Source organism: Pan paniscus, chromosome 2, assembly GCF_029289425.2.
Source record: "Pan paniscus chromosome 2, NHGRI_mPanPan1-v2.0_pri, whole genome shotgun sequence".
In the NCBI taxonomy this organism is placed as follows: domain Eukaryota; kingdom Metazoa; phylum Chordata; class Mammalia; order Primates; family Hominidae; genus Pan; species Pan paniscus.
Genome location: NC_085926.1, coordinates 146876474 through 146893720, shown reverse-complemented (window position 1 = coordinate 146893720; position 17247 = coordinate 146876474). Strand labels below are relative to the sequence as shown.

The 17247-nt window shown below is 45.7% G+C and overlaps 2 protein-coding genes across 4 annotated transcripts in view; one reads left to right on the top strand and one right to left on the bottom strand.

The window, feature by feature from the left end:
• The window catches only part of GYG1 (glycogenin 1), a 36313-nt gene extending 29714 nt beyond the window's left edge, over nucleotides 1-6599 (bottom strand). Inside the window, exons 1-4 of one of the 3 annotated variants that reach the window (XM_034957576.3) lie at nucleotides 6268-6599; nucleotides 3645-3780; nucleotides 1446-1620; nucleotides 1015-1177 (exon numbers count right to left, since the gene is read on the bottom strand). In XM_034957576.3, coding sequence (XP_034813467.1) covers nucleotides 1015-1177; nucleotides 1446-1620; nucleotides 3645-3780; nucleotides 6268-6274 — 481 coding nt within the window. In that variant the 5' untranslated portion in view covers nucleotides 6275-6599. The remainder of the gene's footprint in view (nucleotides 1-1014; nucleotides 1178-1445; nucleotides 1621-3644; nucleotides 3781-6267) is intronic. The other 2 variants (XM_034957577.3, XM_034957575.4) reach the window with 2 other exon arrangements.
• Nucleotides 6600-10028: 3429 nt separating this feature from the next.
• LOC117979792 (ubiquilin-4-like) lies at nucleotides 10029-13730 on the top strand. Its single transcript, XM_034957573.3, is given in 2 exon segments — nucleotides 10029-11403; nucleotides 11406-13730. Coding segments are annotated over 2 exon segments (1890 nt in total). The 5' UTR covers nucleotides 10029-10166; the 3' UTR covers nucleotides 12059-13730.
• Nucleotides 13731-17247: the final 3517 nt, after the last annotated feature.

Here is a 17247-nt window from a genome sequence, read left to right as displayed (position 1 = left end):
AGATCTACTCTTGGAAAGGGGAGAGGAGGAAAGAAGCCCCCGCTGTGTCTCCAGCAGAGCTTGGGCCTCTGGCCCAACCCCATGTGAACAGCACACAGCACTGTGCCCTGCTACAATGTCACATATCTGATAGTGAGGCACTGCTGGGAGGGCTGCTAAGAGAATGTCCTCCTTCTTCTCTATTCTGGGTCTTTATGCAAAAGAACCATCAAAAATAATTTTTCAAAGAACTCCTTCTGCATATTAACTATTGGTTTTGTCCTGTGTGTTTTTGTTTTTAAAAACATGGCTTGTTATTTCAGAAATTGGCCTGAAACGAAAGCACACTTACTAATTCATTTGATCAACTTCTCCAAAAGATGTGAGGCCCTATATCACAGACAGAACCGTTATATAAATATAACTATAAATACATTTATATGTTATAGAAAATGGATGCTGACTTTGCCAATGTTCTACTTTTTGGCCCTGCAGATACTACTCTGACAGCCTTATAGAGAATGAGAGTTTGGAAGCAAAGATTATTCACACAAACTTTCTATCTTCTTTTTTATGCCGCCTGAGAGAATGAGACCCAAATTATCAGGCTTATTCCTCAAGTTTCCATAGTGACAATGCTTGATCCTCCTGGAATGGCTGTCAAACTCTCTTGAGCTTACGTTTGCTTAGGTTTAAAGACAGATGTTAAAGTTTTTCAGTCTTTTGAATTTTTGAATAATCACAGTACATTTATCATACTCTAGATACAGGAAGACAACTTAAAGACAATCCTATAAAATTGCCTATCATAGTTTAGGTTAATCTTTTGCATCTATAGAAAAAGATGCATTTACACACACACACACACACACACACACACAATATTTCCCAAAAGAGCACAACTTAAAATGCTTGCTCCATCTCTTACATCTTCCAGGCAGAATAAACCACAGCAATTATATTCCTGAGAAGAGCAGCCCCTAGAAATTACTAACTATTAACAGCTTATCAGACATGAAGATAGCAGATACATACCATCAAAACTACCTTGCTCAGAAGCAAGATGCAACAGCTGATTATATGTTTCAACTGAAGGCTGATAAACGAAGACTCCGGAATTGAAGCAGTCAGGCCACCCTGGGTCTGGTGCTGCTGACAATTCTTCTCTCTCAAAAAGATCATCAATATTTGCTAGGACCTGATCAAAGGGGAGAAAGAGCATTACAGAAATGTTTTTGCTGCAGAATACCCTTCTTGAGTTCTTCCTATGTCATCCAACACAAAAGATGGTGACAGCTGTAAGGCAGCCTGGGCCTCCTCTCCTTCATCCCCTGACATATTTCATGACAGTGGTTCTATCTGAACTTTACCGTCAAGTCTTGACAGCATTCCTCAAATGCCTAACAGGTCTCCATTACCATATATATATATATATCTTTCTTTTCTACCCTCAAAGCCACACTCACCAGAGTATCTGCATCCATGAATACACATTTTGAATACTGTGTAAGCGACCAGCAGTGGAGCTTTGTCAGCGTGACACCCAACTCTGGCCTCTTCATTAAGGTTAGATGAGCAGAATCGCCACTGTCCAAGACATCTACCATGATGACTTCATCAAAGACTGTCTCTAAAACTTTTCTGTCAAAACAAAATCCAGAATACCACACTTAGCATCTTTTCAGAACAAGTGACCCATCTGCTGTAAGACTGATGCTTTATTACCTTCTCCATCAATTACTAGAACAATGTATTGCTTTGGTAGAATATGTACCCTTAAATCTGTTCTAATTTTACTCCAGGACAAATTGTGTTTATTTGCATGTCCAGCTAACGTCACGAAAGTAGTAAGAACTGCTTATGGTGAGGATGAAATGCTCATCTTAAAACATTATTATAGAAGAAATTTTCTGGGTTTTTGTATTTTATTGTATCACTGAATAGCAGGCAGGTTGTGGAAATAGCTTGCAAAAATGTGTAAGGGCTCCGTTTATCAGGTTGCCATTTTGTAGAATCCAATATAACCAGCATTTATTACATGCTGAGCACGCTGTTTAAGTATAATGAGATTCACTTTGGTTTGTGAGGTACAACACTTCTCTATGCCCCAGATTAACTAAGGCTTTATTTTAGAAAGCTCTTTATGGTGGATCGGTAGGGTAGACTTGGGTAAGACACTAAATTGAGCACAGGTAAAAACGTATCATACTGAAAGTTTGTAACATCAGAGATGCAGAACAAAACTGGTATTGTATTCTGTCTCCAAAGCTGTACAAAAATATGGTACAGTTCACACAGTAAACTTGATGTTTTTGAAGAGAAATGGTTAGGAGAATCACTGACCAAAGTCAACTGATGGTGGTTACAGGAAATGCAAGACTAGATCTGGTTTCTTAGACATATCCTAATAGACTACAAATTAGGGCACACACATTAGGAGACAGCCTTTTTGGCATCTTCCTAAATTACCATTTAGGAACAAAGGTATTAGTGTGAAAGATATACGTATGTATACAGAACGCCTACTTTTTAGAGACCCTTGGCCTGTGCTTATACTTTTTGGGAAAAAAATAAAAAGTCACAAAAAGGGCATTTTCAATTTCTTAGAGGGCCAGGAGACCAGAAAAATAAACACATCACAAAGTTACTAGTGTGCCCGGATATTTTTTAAGTTACTACTAGAGACTAGGTAGCTCATTCAGATACTTCGATTTTCTGTTGTTGTTGTTTTTTAAGACAGAGTCTCACTCTGTTGCCCAGGCTGGAGTGCAGTGGCACAATCTCGGCTTACTGCAACTTCTGCCTCCCGGGATCAAGCGATTCTCCTGCCTCAGCCCCCAACCCCAAGTAGCTGGGATCACAGGCACGCGCCACCATGCCTAGCTAATTTTTGTATTTTTAGTAGAGATGAGGTTTTGTATTTTTAGTAGAGACGGGGTTTCGCCATGTTGGCCAGGCTGGTCTGGAACTCTTGACCTCAGGTGATCCAACTGCCTTGGCCTCCCATAGTGCTGAGATTACAGGCATGAGCCATCACACCTGGCCCAAATACTTCAAAACTTAATTCCATCAGATCAAAGTGAACTAACCAATCACGAAGCAGTTTATACCCTTTAGTGTGTTTCCCCTAGTAAAACCTAGTTTGGAAAGCCCTTTGGTAAAGATTCTAGTGTATTATATTGTAAATGAAGATATTTAGCTTACAAATATCAACTGGCAATGGATAAAATAACTACTTTTCTAAGTCACTTGAGAGTTTCCCTAGTTTGCAACATGAAACAATGTAGCCCCTGCTGCATCCTGGGAAAGGAATGTCCATGAATTGTGACTGTGTAAAGGTGTATGTAAGCAGGGAATGCCTGACACACTCCTTCAGATCACCCAGAGAGGATGGAGTGAAGGAAGACGACTCCTTCTTCCCCTCCTAGTTGGAACCAGAAAGTGTGGGCCAGCATAACACCTTCCAGAAAAGAATTGAGTTGGAATATCTCCCAAAAGCTAGGAGGAGGTTTCAAATACAGCAATCCTGCACTCAGCATCTCTCATTTTTCTCTACCCGGTGCTCAATTCCTGAAAAGAGCATGGCCTCAATGTCCAATGATGTCAGAAACAGGGAGAAGGATGTCAGAGCCCCTTGGATGCTGGGGTGGCAGCGAGGTCCTCACCTCATGGAGTCTGAGACCTGAGGGGTGGCGAGCACGACCAGCCTCCTGGTGGTCCTGTGCTGTTTCAGAGATGATCCCAGGACCAGGGCACCTTTGGCATAGGCATCGTTTGTGGTTAGTGTCACAAAGGCCTGATCTTAATACAAAGAAAAAAAAAAAAACACTCATTACAGTATCTTATCTGGAGAAAGCCTTTTCCCCAGGAACCCATTCAAACAGTAATTCAGCAAAACCAGTTCCTCTAACATCAACTTTCTCTATGAATCAAGCTGTAGCCCTTTGGGGAGAAAACCCCAAGTGCCCACTTCAAGAATGGTTCAAGATCATAGCAGGCACATATGGCAACCTTCAACAGGTTGATTAAGCTATAGAAATTAAATCCGACACGCTAAATTCTCAGACAAAACAATAGCTTAATACCAAGAGTTTGAACTCCAGGCAACTAACAGATGGTAATGAAGAGATGAAGTAGTACATTTGCTGTTTCTTCTACAAGGTACTGTAGACAGTGTTTTCAGACAAGCACAAAACCAACCGTCAAACTCAATTCAGTCAGTCTGAAAGCAGAGTCCATATTCTTCATTCTGGTGCTTACGTTTATGCCATGCCTCAGGAATGTATGTATGTATGTATTTTTTAAGACAGGGTCTCACTCGGCCACCCAGGCTGGAGTGGAGTGGTGTGATCATAGCTCACTGCAGCCTCGAACTCCAGGCATCTTATACATAACTGTTTCCTCAACGTGGAGCAAAAGCTCCCCTGCCCCAATATCCCTGAAAAATAACATTGCGTCTCTCCTCAAGTATCAGCTCCTCAAAGAGGCTTTCCCTCCTTGATGCTTCTATCTAAATAGTGATCAATCACTGATAAATAGATTTGGAGATCACCCAAGAAGCCCTAAACAACTGCCTGCTTTTCTTTGGAGAAGAAGGTGCAGGTCCATCCTGCACCCTCCCCCTCCCCCCGCCCAAACCAACAGACACGCACCCCAATCTCCAATAATCACTTAGTTGCCAGAAGAGAAGGTAAATACATGGATTTTTCCTCCTACTGAACAGTCCCCACCCTCCCAAGACCCCTAGCACAGGCTTCAAGATTTCTCCAGTCATTCCCTGGGACAATTCTGGGCCATGTTCCATCTCCAAGAAACATTAGCAAGTTGGTGGGCATCCAAATGCATAGGACACTTCGGATCAAGTTCTGGTAGGAGTCAGTTGCTTAACCAGCGAGTTGGGACATTTTGTCATGAAGTCCTTCTCTTTCTGACCTGGCTTTCCCTCATTCTCCCTTGCCCGTTTTCCAAGGTGGAGGCTGGAAGCAGTAGAAATTCCACCGAGACATGAGAGGAAGTTGTGGGTTGCCTAGTGGGCCAGCGCATCCCTCGGCTGCTGACCTGAGAGCCATCTTCACACATTTTATTAGGCCCTCTCCCACGGCAGGCCAACTACTAAGTTGTAGGAAGACCAGTTCCCCACCCCCGAAGGGCCACCAGCTTCCCAGTCACTCACACTCTAGGAAAGCTCTGAACAGTGGCACCTGTCCCTTGACAGGCCCATCAACATCGGCCTGTACTTGCTTCTATTATCTTCAGCCCATTATAACATGGGTAACATCGCTGTCAATCTGTACCAAAAATACTTAAGCTAGGCAAAATGAATGATCATCTAACTCAAATGAAGTCCAGGTTCCAGGCGATCATGGAGAAAAATGTAATAAGGTGAGCAGGATTCAAGGATTTCTGGAAGCAAGGAGATGGATGATTTCCAAGATTAAATAAGGGATAGAACACAGGTTAGAACACCAGACTAGCCAACATTACAAATGACCAAGAAAGACCAATGACAGCTGGGTAGGAGTTTAATCTTCCTAAAGACGGCTGAACTCTGGGTTCCACCTGCAATCTTTGTGGCAGTTCAACTGCTGTAATAACCCTGGCTATTAGCCTCAATGACACGGAAGCTAACTCGGAGCTTCCCAGTGCTGGGGCTAACTCGTGGAGTGGCCCGGACGCCTCGCAACAAGTGAAGCCAAAGCCGGCGCCCTCCCACCAGACGGGGCTCGCGCCCGGGGACGCTAGTCCGACTCCCGGCTTCCCGCAACCCGGCCCCAAAGGCCTAAAAATAGGCTCAGCGTGGCGGCCGGGGCCGGGGCGGGCGGCGGAGGAGCCGGGCGGAGGCCGCAGTATCCCCGCCTCGGAGCCCCTGCTTCCTGGGGTTCCGGGCCGCCAGAGGCCGGGGCAGCTCCCCACGATGCCGCTGCGCCCCGGACTCCCGCCTGGAACCCCCAGGGGAACCGGCTCCCCACCCCCACACGGCCCCGCCGCAGCTGCTCCGCCCGCGGCCCTTCGCCGTGAGAGCAAGAGGAAGGACGAGGAGACGGAAGCAGGAACGAGGGCTCCGGCCGAGGGCCCGGGCTCTGCCCGGCTGCCCCATCCCTGCACTCTGGGGGGCGGCGGGGCGGCAGCTGACGCAGGCAGAAACACGCCCGGCTGCGGCCAGCCAGCAACTTTGCGGCGGTTTCATCCTGCCGGGAACACTCCGGGGCTGAGGGCGGAGAAGGGAGGCGGCGGCTGGGCAGGAAGCCGGGGTCCCGGGGCTGGCGGCGGCGGGCTGCGCGGCGGTACCTGTCATGGTGCTGCCGGGTGCGCAGGCGGCCGGGGCAGCCGCAGGTTGGTGGCTCAGAGAAGCCGGCACCGGGAGGGAGCGCGGCCAGCGAGGAGGCACGGCGGGGAGCCGAGCGTCTGCCCCGTGCGCTCTTATAGCGGCCGTCACGTGGCCGCGCACGCTCTCGCTGCCGTCCGCATCCTCCCAGCTGCGCGGCCGGCAGGGGCGGTGGCCCGCGGGGCTCCGGGTCCCGCGTCTCCCTCGGCTCCTCCTCCCTCCCTCGGGGCTAGGCTGCGGCTGCGGCTGGGCTCACCGGCGCCCCTGCTCCTACTTCCCCGGGGCGCCTGCCCTTGTCAACCGCGCGCCCCCTGTCGCCGCTAAACCTGGGAGTTAAGGGGGACTTTGGGGCTGAGTGCGGCATCAAACTCCCCAAGAAGCCAAGGGTTAGGGAACCTTAAAAAACAAGCAAACAAACCCCAGATTACTCTAGTTAAAATCGTGAGTCTGAACTGCTTGAATGAAACGTAAAATTTACGCTTTTTTTGCAGAATTTCGATCAGCCTCTATAATCATTCCTTAGTGTACTCACAATGGTTTTGTACCCTTAACCTAAAAAATATAGTGAATATTTGGTAAATGTTAAATTCTTGGAGCCATCTGCATCAATTAGGCATTTAAGTGCTTCATTTAATCCTTGTACCAACTCAGTGAGGTGTTACGTATTCATTTTACAGACGAGGAGGAAACTGAGCTCAGAAAAGTTAAATTACTTTTCTTTTTTTTTTTTTTTTCTTGTATTTTTAGTAGAGACAGAGTTTCACCATGTTGGCCAGCCTGGTCTGGAACTCCTGGCCTCAAGTGATCTGCCAGCCTTAGCCTCCCAAAGTGCTAACTTTTCTATAGTCATATAATATAAATGGAGAAAGTAGGATTTAAACCCTGGCAGTTTGGTTACAGAATCAACCTTCCCACCCAGAAAGTCTTGGTGCCTCTTGTACACAGGGGCTCCAAAAAGGTTAGTAAATTATTGTAACTGTGGTTAGCTAATGTTTTGGCTAACCTGTTTCACAAATCTTGAAATGGTCAATTTGTCATTTTTCTAGGAAGTTGAGAAATAGCTTTAATGTGATCACATCCTTCTCTGCTCCCCATCCCCAGTCCAAACACAGCACAAGCCTCGGGTAGTTCAGTTCTCTGCAAACTGAAAACTGAAATTGCTCGGTAAATGTTGAATGAGTACTGCAAAGCCATTTGGAAACCAATCAGGAAGTTGACATCAGTTCAAAAAGCAAAACAGATGCTTAAGAATAAGTGATTTATTTGCAAAGGTGGTACTGCTGTCCTCAAACCAGTTATATCACTGTTTCCTCGTGTGTGGGTGTGGATCTCCTACATCAGAATCACTTGGGGGCACTGGTTAAAGCGTAGATTTTTGGGCCTAAGCCCAGACCTCCTGAATCAGAATCTTAAGGGTAGGTTTATTTTGGTGCAAAATAATTTTGAAATCCATGCTTTTTTTTTTATAATATGTATATTCTATGGACTTTTTGAAGTCGCGTCATATACTCTTGAGGTAATGAAATACTCTGTAGGCATAATCATTATATATTTTTAATATAAAAAGCTGTTCAAAATATATTATTTGAAGAAAAACAGGTTACAAAACAAAAAGAATCTTAAGGGTAGAACCTTAAAATCAGTATTTTAAATATCACCTTCCAGGAGCCTCTCTTGAGTCCTTCCTAGTCTTGACCATGGTCTAGAGACCGCTGATCACATGGGAGGCCCTCCCAGTTACTTGGCATTATGTGCTTCCGTTGTAGGAAACAGAAAAGTGGAAAGGGCAATAGATGGGTTTCCACTTATTCAAAAGATATAGGCATAGAAGAGTTGGAGCTCTTTAAGGAACACAAAGGCTACACTTTTGTATCTTAATTGGGGAGAGGGAAAACAAAAAGAGGTACTTCTCAGTCTGATTGCTCTTTTGCAGACTGAGAGGTGAACTTGGAAGAGTGAGATTTCCATCTTTCACCCAGAACCCTCCTGCCATCAGCTGACCCTTAACCATCTACTTCTTGCAGCCTACTATCTCAGGCTGGACTTAGCCAGGGATGTGGTGATGGGGCTGAAAGGGCAAAGCCAGGAGGTAGAACTGGGGACAACTGGGAAAAACAGAAAAGCTTCCCTTAGAACAAGCTCCTCTCTGCTGCAACTCCCAGGACGTTTAAGTAAAAGGAACGGTTACCACAGCTTCCCTTCCTGAGCTTCATGTATATTTACACAAATAGAAAGTTTACAGCTTTTACCACTTTGAATCAAATAGGGACATTTTGAGGTTGCTACAATCTGTTCTTCTGCATTGTCTTAGTATAGATCATAATGACCCCACTGCCTACTTTTCCTGAGGCTGCCCTGCAGTGAGCTTCAGTCTGGTGTGAGAGCAAGACCTCTCAAACTTTAATGTGCACACAGATTGCCCAAGGATCTTATTAAAATGCGGATTCTGACTCAGTAGTTTGGGGGTGGGTCTCCCAGGTGATCCCCAGGCTATGGACCCACACTTTGAATAGTGAGGTGTTCAAACATTTTGGATTGTAAGGCCTTAGAGGTAGTGGATAAACATGGTATAGTGAGGCAAATGTTTCAGATTTTAGCTTGTTATTTTTTTTCTTGTGAAACTTGAACTGGTAAAATTACAGAATCCTAAAAGAAAGATTTAAGTTAAAAAAGATAAGTTATACCCTACATCAGTAGGCATGACTATTAACCATTTAAACCTATGCTGAATTCATATATTCGGAATGGTCCAAAATTCATTTTAAATTGGCTTTGTAATGCATTATGTAATTTTTTTGGCAGGATACTTACCTTCCTAATTAAGTTTTGTTTAAGATAATGCTGAAATCAGTGCATTCTTTTGAGCACACACACTAATTGATGGTGGGGGCAACTGACCTGGAAATATATTCCGGAGCAGAGGGCAACCTACTCGCCTGAGAATCAAATGGTTCCCACGGAAAGTTCGTGAAATACATATACCACATCTGGCCAGACACAGGAACTAACTAGTCAACTAACTTAAAATTTTGCCCTTAATTGATAGCATACACAATCTGTACCTGGGATTGTTGTCGGTAATCACAATATCAAGCAAAAGTTTGGTTTCAAGAAATAATATCCTTGGAGGCCCAAAGTAGTCCGTTCTTCACTTGAAAGCTAGAGTCCCAAACTCCAAAAGTTGCAGTGGCCTGATGGCTGGTTACATAGCTTTTTTTTTTTTTTAATCCTTATTGTTACATAACTCACATTTTATAAAATTCAGCCACTTGTGCTGAATTAAAATGTATACCTAAATGGTTTTTAGTGTATTCACAGAGTTGTACAACTATTACAATCTAAGTTTAGAACAATTTCATCAACCCAAAAGAAATCTGTACCCATTAGCAGTCACTCCTTACTCTCTTCTTCTTTCCCTCAGTCCTGGGCAACTACTAATCTACTTTCTGTCTAAACATTTGTCTATTGAGATTTACCTATATGTTGTCTTGTGTAACTGGTTTCTTTCATTTAGCATAATGTTTCCAAAGTTCTTCCATGTTGTGAAACGTATCAATATTTCATTTCTTGGCCAGGTGCAGTGGCTCACGTCTCTATTGCAGCACTTTGGGAGGCTGAGGCAGGCAGATCACCTGAGGTCAGGAGTTCAAGACCAGCCTGGCTAACATGGCGAAACACCATCTCTACTAAAAATACAAAAATTAGCCGGGCATAGTGGCACACACCTATAATCCCAGTTACTCAGGAGGCTGAAGCAGGAGAATCGCTTGAACCCGGGAGGGGTTGCAGTGAGGCAAGATTGCGCCACTGCACTCCATCCTGGGTGACAGGGTGAGACTTTGTCTCAAAAAAAAGAAAAAAAATGGCAGAAGCCGAGCCGGGCCGGCCGGGCGGGCGGGGAGGAGGAGGAGCCGGGCGGGCTGGCGGGCGGCCGGGTGGCGGCGGCGGCATGGCGGAGCCGAGCGGGGCCGAGACGAGGCCCCCCATTCGGGTCACCGTCAAGACCCCCAAGGACAAGGAGGAAATTGTGATCTGCGATCGAGCCTCGGTCAAGGAGTTCAAAGAGGAAATCTCCCGGAGGTTTAAGGCTCAGCAGGATCAGCTGGTCCTGATCTTCGCAGGCAAGATCCTCAAGGATGGGGACACACTGAACCAGCACGGAATCAAGGACGGGCTCACTGTCCATCTGGTCATCAAGACCCCTCGGAAGGCTCAAGATCCAGCTGCTGCCACTGCTTCTTCCCCCTCCACACCTGACCCTGCCTCAGCACCCTCCACCACGCCTGCTTCACCCGCCACCCCTACCCAGCCCTCCACCTCTGACAGTGCCTCTTCGGATGCTGGCAGTGGAAGCCGGAGGAGCAGTGGTGGGGGGCCCTCTCCAGGGGCTGGGGAGGGATCCCCCAGTGCTACTGCGTCCATACTCTCTGGCTTTGGGGGCATCCTGGGGCTGGGCAGCCTGGGCCTGGGCTCTGCCAACTTCATGGAGCTGCAGCAGCAGATGCAGAGGCAGCTGATGTCCAATCCTGAGATGCTGTCGCAGATCATGGAGAACCCCCTGGTCCAGGATATGATGTCTAACCCTGACCTGGTGCGTCACATGATTATTGCCAACCCCCAGATGCAGCAGTTGATGGAGCGGAACCCTGAGATCAGCCACATGCTCAATAACCCTGAACTCATGAGGCAGACAATGGAGCTTGCTCGGAATCCAGCCATGATGCAAGAGATGATGCAGAACCAGGACCGGGCCCTGAGCAACCTTGAGAGTATCCCTGGAGGGTATAATGCCCTCCGCCACATGTACACGGACATCCAGGAGCCCATGTTCAGTGCTGCCCGGGAACAGTTTGGCAACAGTCCCTTCTCTTCCCTGGCAGGGAACTCCGACAGCTCATCCTCCCAGCCTCTGCGGACTGAGAATCGAGAGCCCCTCCCTAACCCCTGGAGCCCCTCGCCCCCCACCTCCCAGGCCCCCGGGTCCGGTGGGGAGGGCACCGGAGGATCGGGGACCAGCCAGGTGCACCCGACAGTCTCGAACCCCTTTGGGATCAATGCGGCTAGCCTGAGGTCAGGGATGTTCAATAGCCCAGAAATGCAAGCCTCCTCCAGCAGATCTCTGAGAACCCCCAGCTGATGCAGAATGTGATCTCAGCACCCTACATGCGCAGCATGATGCAGACGCTTGCCCAGAACCCCGACTTCGCTGCTCAGATGATGGTGAATGTGCCGCTCTTCGCGGGGAACCCCCAACTGCAGGAGCAGCTCCGCCTGCAGCTCCCAGTCTTCCTGCAGCAGATGCAGAACCCAGAGTCACTCTCCATCCTCACCAATCCCCGAGCCATTCAGGCATTGCTGCAGATCCAGCAGGGACTACAGACCTTGCAGACCGAGGCCCCTGGGCTGGTACCCAGCCTTGTCTCCTTTGGGATGTCCTGGACCCCAGCACCCTCAGCAGGCAGCAACGCAGGGTCTACGCCCGAGGCCCCCACTTCCTCACCAGCCACGCCAGCCACATCTTCTCCAACAGGGGCTTCCAGCACCCAGCAGCAACTCATGCAGCAGATGATCCAGCTTTTGGCTGGAAGTGGAAACTCACAGGTGCAGACGCCAGAAGTGAGATTTCAGCAGCAGCTGGAGCAGCTCAACTCCATGGGCTTCATCAATCGTGAGGCCAACCTGCAGGCCCTGATTGCCACAGGAGGGGACATCAACGCAGCTATCGAGAGACTGCTGGGCTCCTATCTCTCCTAATCCCTCGTCCCATGCCTCCTGCCTCTCCCCTCCCTCGATGTCAGCATTCGGTTCTTCTGTCAATCCTTACCCTCTGCAGCTTGTCATCCCTTCCGTCTTCTCCCTCATCCTTTCCAAACAGCAGGGTGACTTTAGGGGCATGGGCTCCAACCCCTTAGCTCTGTCTGAGAATTATGGTTTTACTGCTACGTCTCTAACAGAATCTTCTCTCCTGGTCTCCTTGAGCAGTGCTACTTAAACAGTTTTCACAGTTTCATTGATTGACTCTACCTCCTTGCCCCACACCACCTTTGCAATCTTTAAACTTTCAGTGGCTGTGCAGAGTCGAGGGAGGAACCAGCTCTCTGGTTTACTGGAACATAGTCTTCCATCTATACCACTAGGGTTTTGTCTTATGTTTACTTTTGGTAACTCTCTTCCTTCTTTTTCTCCCTACCCCCCAACCCCTAGCCCAACCAGTGCTAGAATTTCTCGCTCTGAAGGAGGAGCAGGTGAAACAGGTGGTAATTTTCCTCCTCGGCCCCTATTCTGGTTCATTCAGCACTTTTTGGTGGGAACTGTTGGAAATTCCAGGGTAAGGAGAAAGACGCCTGTTCTCCCTGTCTGAAGAGGGAGATGAGAGAGCTCTCTGGACAGGAATTAACAAACCCTGGAGCAGCCCAGAGGATATTGATGTGAAAGAGGAGGGAATGAGATTATTCAGAGGAAGGGAATGGGGGAGACAGCCTGAGTAAAAGGCTTGGAAGTTGGAATTAACAGTGGGGAGCAGAAGCACTCATAGCTCTTTTAGGCAGAAGAATTCAGGCCCAAGCTGGCAGAAGAGACTTAGAGATGCTAATGGAATTTAAACTGGAGAAAGGAGCTCAATGAAGCTAAGCGCCATGCCCCACAAGGGGTCATATTGGCTTTAGTTCCTCAAGCACATGTGCTTATATGCACACACACACACATTTCCATGGACCCGGGTCTTGCTTGTGTCCCCAGGCACCAGTAATTTGAGCCCCCCTCAAAAGACATGAAGGGGGTTGGGGTCTGTGTGAGTAGTGGGGAGGTGCATGTGTATCCACATGTGTGCATACACTCTTAAGTTGGGTGGGAAGTGGATTCCTTGTTGGTTTCTGGTTCAGAGTGCTCTCCCACCACCAGAGACAAGTGGGTAAAAAGGTCAGTCCATTGCAGGAATATATATCTGGGAGAGCTAGGTCCCTTGGAACTCTGGATGCTGGGTAACCCAGAAGTAATGTGGGTACCCTTTCTGAAGCTGTCAGGGCTGTGACTAGCACCCTTATCACCCCTCACTGCCTTGTGGGAATAGTAGAGGGTTTTTTTCCTCCAGAGCCCCTGGCCTTTCAGTTCTTAACTATTTCCCTCCAGGCCAGAAAGTTTTCTTTGAGGAAGGAGAGGAGAGGGTGGCAATGATGCCTTTGATCTGGAATTGGACATTGCTCTGTCAGAGCACAGAGGAGGCTCATATCACCTCTTCCCTCTCCTACTTGGCCCAGCTGCTTGGAGGACCGACCCCATGGCTGAGAATATGACGGCAAGAGGAACAGAGTTTGCTCCAAGTGGGAAAGGGTCCCAAGCAGTCCAGAGAAGATGTCTGTGTGGCTTTCCCTCCCTGCCTCCCCCAGCTCCCACACTGGCCTTTGTAAATAAATGGCGTGGTCTTTGTTGTGAAAGAAAAAGAAAAAAAGAAAAAAATTCATTTCTTTTTTATTGCCAAATAATATTTCATTATGGGTATACCACATTTTGTTTATCCATTCATTATGGATGAACATGTTGGTGGACATTTGGGTAGTTTCCACTCTGGCTGGTATGAATAATGCTGCTGTGAACATTTGTGTTCAAATTTTTGCATTGACATATTTTTTTCCTAAATATATACAAAGAGTAGAATTGCTAGATCATGTGGTAATTCTATGTTTAACATTTTAGGAACTGCCAGACTGTTTTCCAGAACATCTGTATCATTTTTCATTTCCACCAGCAATGTATGATGGTTCAAATTTCTTCGTTTCTTAGCCAACATTTGTTGTTGTCTGAAGTGATATCTCATTGTGATTCTTATTTGCATTTCTCTAGTGACTTTTGATATTGATTATCTTTTCATGTGCTTACTAACCATGTGTACAACTTCTTTGGAGAAATGTCTATTCAAACCCTTTGCTCACTTTTTAATTGGGTTTACTTTGTTATTGAGTTGTAAAATTTCTTTGTCTAGACGCAAATCTTTTATCAGCTATATGATTTGCAAATATATTCTCTCATTCTGCGAGTTAACTTTTCATATTCTTGGTAGTATTGTTTGTAGCATAGAAGTTTTAAATTTTGATATAGTCCAATTTATTTTTCTTCTGTTGCTTCTGTTTTTGGTGTCATACCTAGGAAACTATTGCCTAACCAAAAGTCATGAAGATTTACTCCTATGTTTTCTTCAGGAGTTTTGTAGTTTTAGCTTTTAAAATTATGTCCATAGTCCATTTTGAGTTAATTTTTGTTAAGTTTTTTATGTTGTGAAGTAGGAGTTCAGGTTTTTTCTTTTGCGTGTGAACATTGAGTTGTTCCAATACCATCTGTTGAAAAGACTATTCTTTTCCCACTGAATTGTCTTGGCATGATTATGAAAAATCAATTGATCATAAATGTGACTAAATTCAATTTCTGGAATCAATTCTATTTCATTGATTTATATGTCAATCCTAATGTTAGTTCTACACCATCTTGATTTCTGTAGCTTTCTAGTAACTTTGAAATTTGGAAATGTGAACGAATTTGTTCTTCTGAGGGCTGGGCACCGTGGTTCACACCTGTAATCCTAGCATTTTGGGAGGCTGAGATGGGTGGATAACCTGAGGTCAGGAGTTTGAGACCAGCCTGCCAAAATGGCGAAACACTGTCTCTACTAAAAATATAAAAATTAGCCGGGTGTGGTGGCTACTCTGGAGGCTGAGGCAAGAAGAGAATCACTGAACCCAGGAGGCAGAGGTTGCAGTGAGCCGAGATCGTGCCACTGCACTCCAGCCTGGGTGACAGAGCAAGACCCCATTTCAAAAAAAATTTTTTTAAATAAATAAAAATAAAATCTTAAAAAATTTTTTCTTCTTTTTCAAGATTGTTTTGGCTATTCTGGGTAATTTGCATTTCCATATGAATTTTAGGGTCAGTTTATAGGTTTCTGAAACAAAGAAAGCTGGGCTTTTGATAAGGATTTCATTGAATTTGTAGATCAGTTTGGGGAGTATTGCCAACTTAACAGCTTAAACCTGCTTTTTTTTTTTTTTTTTTTTTTGAGACAGAGTCTTGTTCTGTCACCCAGGCTAGAGTGCAGTGGCGCGATCTTGGCCCACTGCAACCTCTGCCTCCCAGGTTCAGGTAATTCTCCCTGCCTCAGCTTCCCAAGTAGCTGGGATTACAGGCACCTGGCACCATGCCCGGCTAATTTTTGTATTTTTAGTAGAGACAGGGTTTCACCATGCTGGCCAGGCTGGTCTTGAACTCCTGACCTCAGGTGATCCACCTGCCTTGAACTCTCAAAGTGCTGGGATTACAGGCATGAGCCACCGTGCCCAGCCTTACAGCTTATGCCTTCTAATCCATGAACATGGGATGTCTTTTTATTTACCGAGATAGTCTTCAGTTTCTTCCAATAATGCTTTGTAGTGCATTGCCTTTTTTTTTTGAGACGGAGTCTCACTCTGTCGCCAGGCTGGAGTGCAGTGGCATGATCTCAGCTCACTGCAACCTCCGCCTCCTGGGTTCAAGTGATTTTCCTGCCACAGACTCCCGAGTAGCTGAGACCACAGGCGTGTGCCACCACACCCGGCTAATTTTTTATATTTTTAGTAGAGACGGGGTTTCTCTGTTAGCCAGGATGGTCTCGATCTCCTGACCTTGTGATCCACTCGCCCCGGCTTCCCAAAGTGCTGGGATTACAGGCGTGAGCCACTGTGCCCAGCCTGTGCATTGCCTTTTAAAACAGGTAACAAAACCCAAAATTGGGTCTGTTCGCTATATAAACCCCACCGGCATGACAACTGATTTTCATGTATGTCAGATATTCTAAATTTATGCTGGTATCTAAAATCTGATTATCATGGAGCTTTATACATGGAGTAACATTGCTTTGGTCCTTCATAAGACAACTTTTACAAAACTGTACTTTGGCATTATCATTAGTAATAACTACCACTTAACCCGATACTAAGGTTCTTTTACATATTAACACATTTAACCTTTCCAGTGATCGAATGAGGCAGATATTCTGCAATCCCCACTTCAGAGATAAGGCACAGAGCTTGCCCACTATACTGTAACTGGTAGTTTGTACAGATGTGATTTGAACCAGGGAGCCTGCTTCCCCAGTCTGTACAATTAAGCACTGTTTGGTAATATGTATGGGGTGTCCACTGCTCAAAAGCTGCAAAAGGGTATGTGTACAATGAAGTAACTCTTATCTGCCACCTTTGTCCTCCAGCCACCAGGTTCTCTTTCCTAGAGTGGCATTCTGTTCTTGGCTTTCTCTGTGGCTCTAAGGGTGCCTCAGAAATCTCACTATCATGGCTTTTCCAATGTGCCATTGAAGACATTCACTATGTTATGCAATTTCCTCTATTGAAAGATCCATGGGAAAATTGTCACACTGGTCATCATATCAAAAATAAATGTTGCATTTCCTTAACACTTAGATTTTTCTTTATTTCATAGAAACTTTGATGTTTATAAATATATCAAACACATAGAATACATGTTTTCCTCTTTTGGGGGGCCAATTAGAAACTTGGAGCAAAATTTGTAGCCACTTCTAGTCATTATTTAGGCTCTCTACCCTGCATTTATTTATCTATGCTTTAACTTTTTTCCCATTATTATACTTGCCTCACTTATTTATGAAGTTGTTTGAGATCCTTTGGAAGTAGGAGGGAATGGGGAGTTAATTAGTAAATAATTAAATGATAAGAGGGTTTCTAGTGGGAGTAGAACGGAAAGATGAAATTCAGCTCAATTTCGGTGACTTTGGAGGTTTTTCTAGTGATTTGTTAGTAAAATGAATATTTCATAAATTAAAGAGGCATAGTTATTGATCCAGACACGGGAATAATTTTCTGTAATTAGTTAAAATCCTAGGCTAGGCCCAGGGGCCCACGCCTGTGATCCCAGCACTTTGGGAGACTGAGGCAGGAGGATTG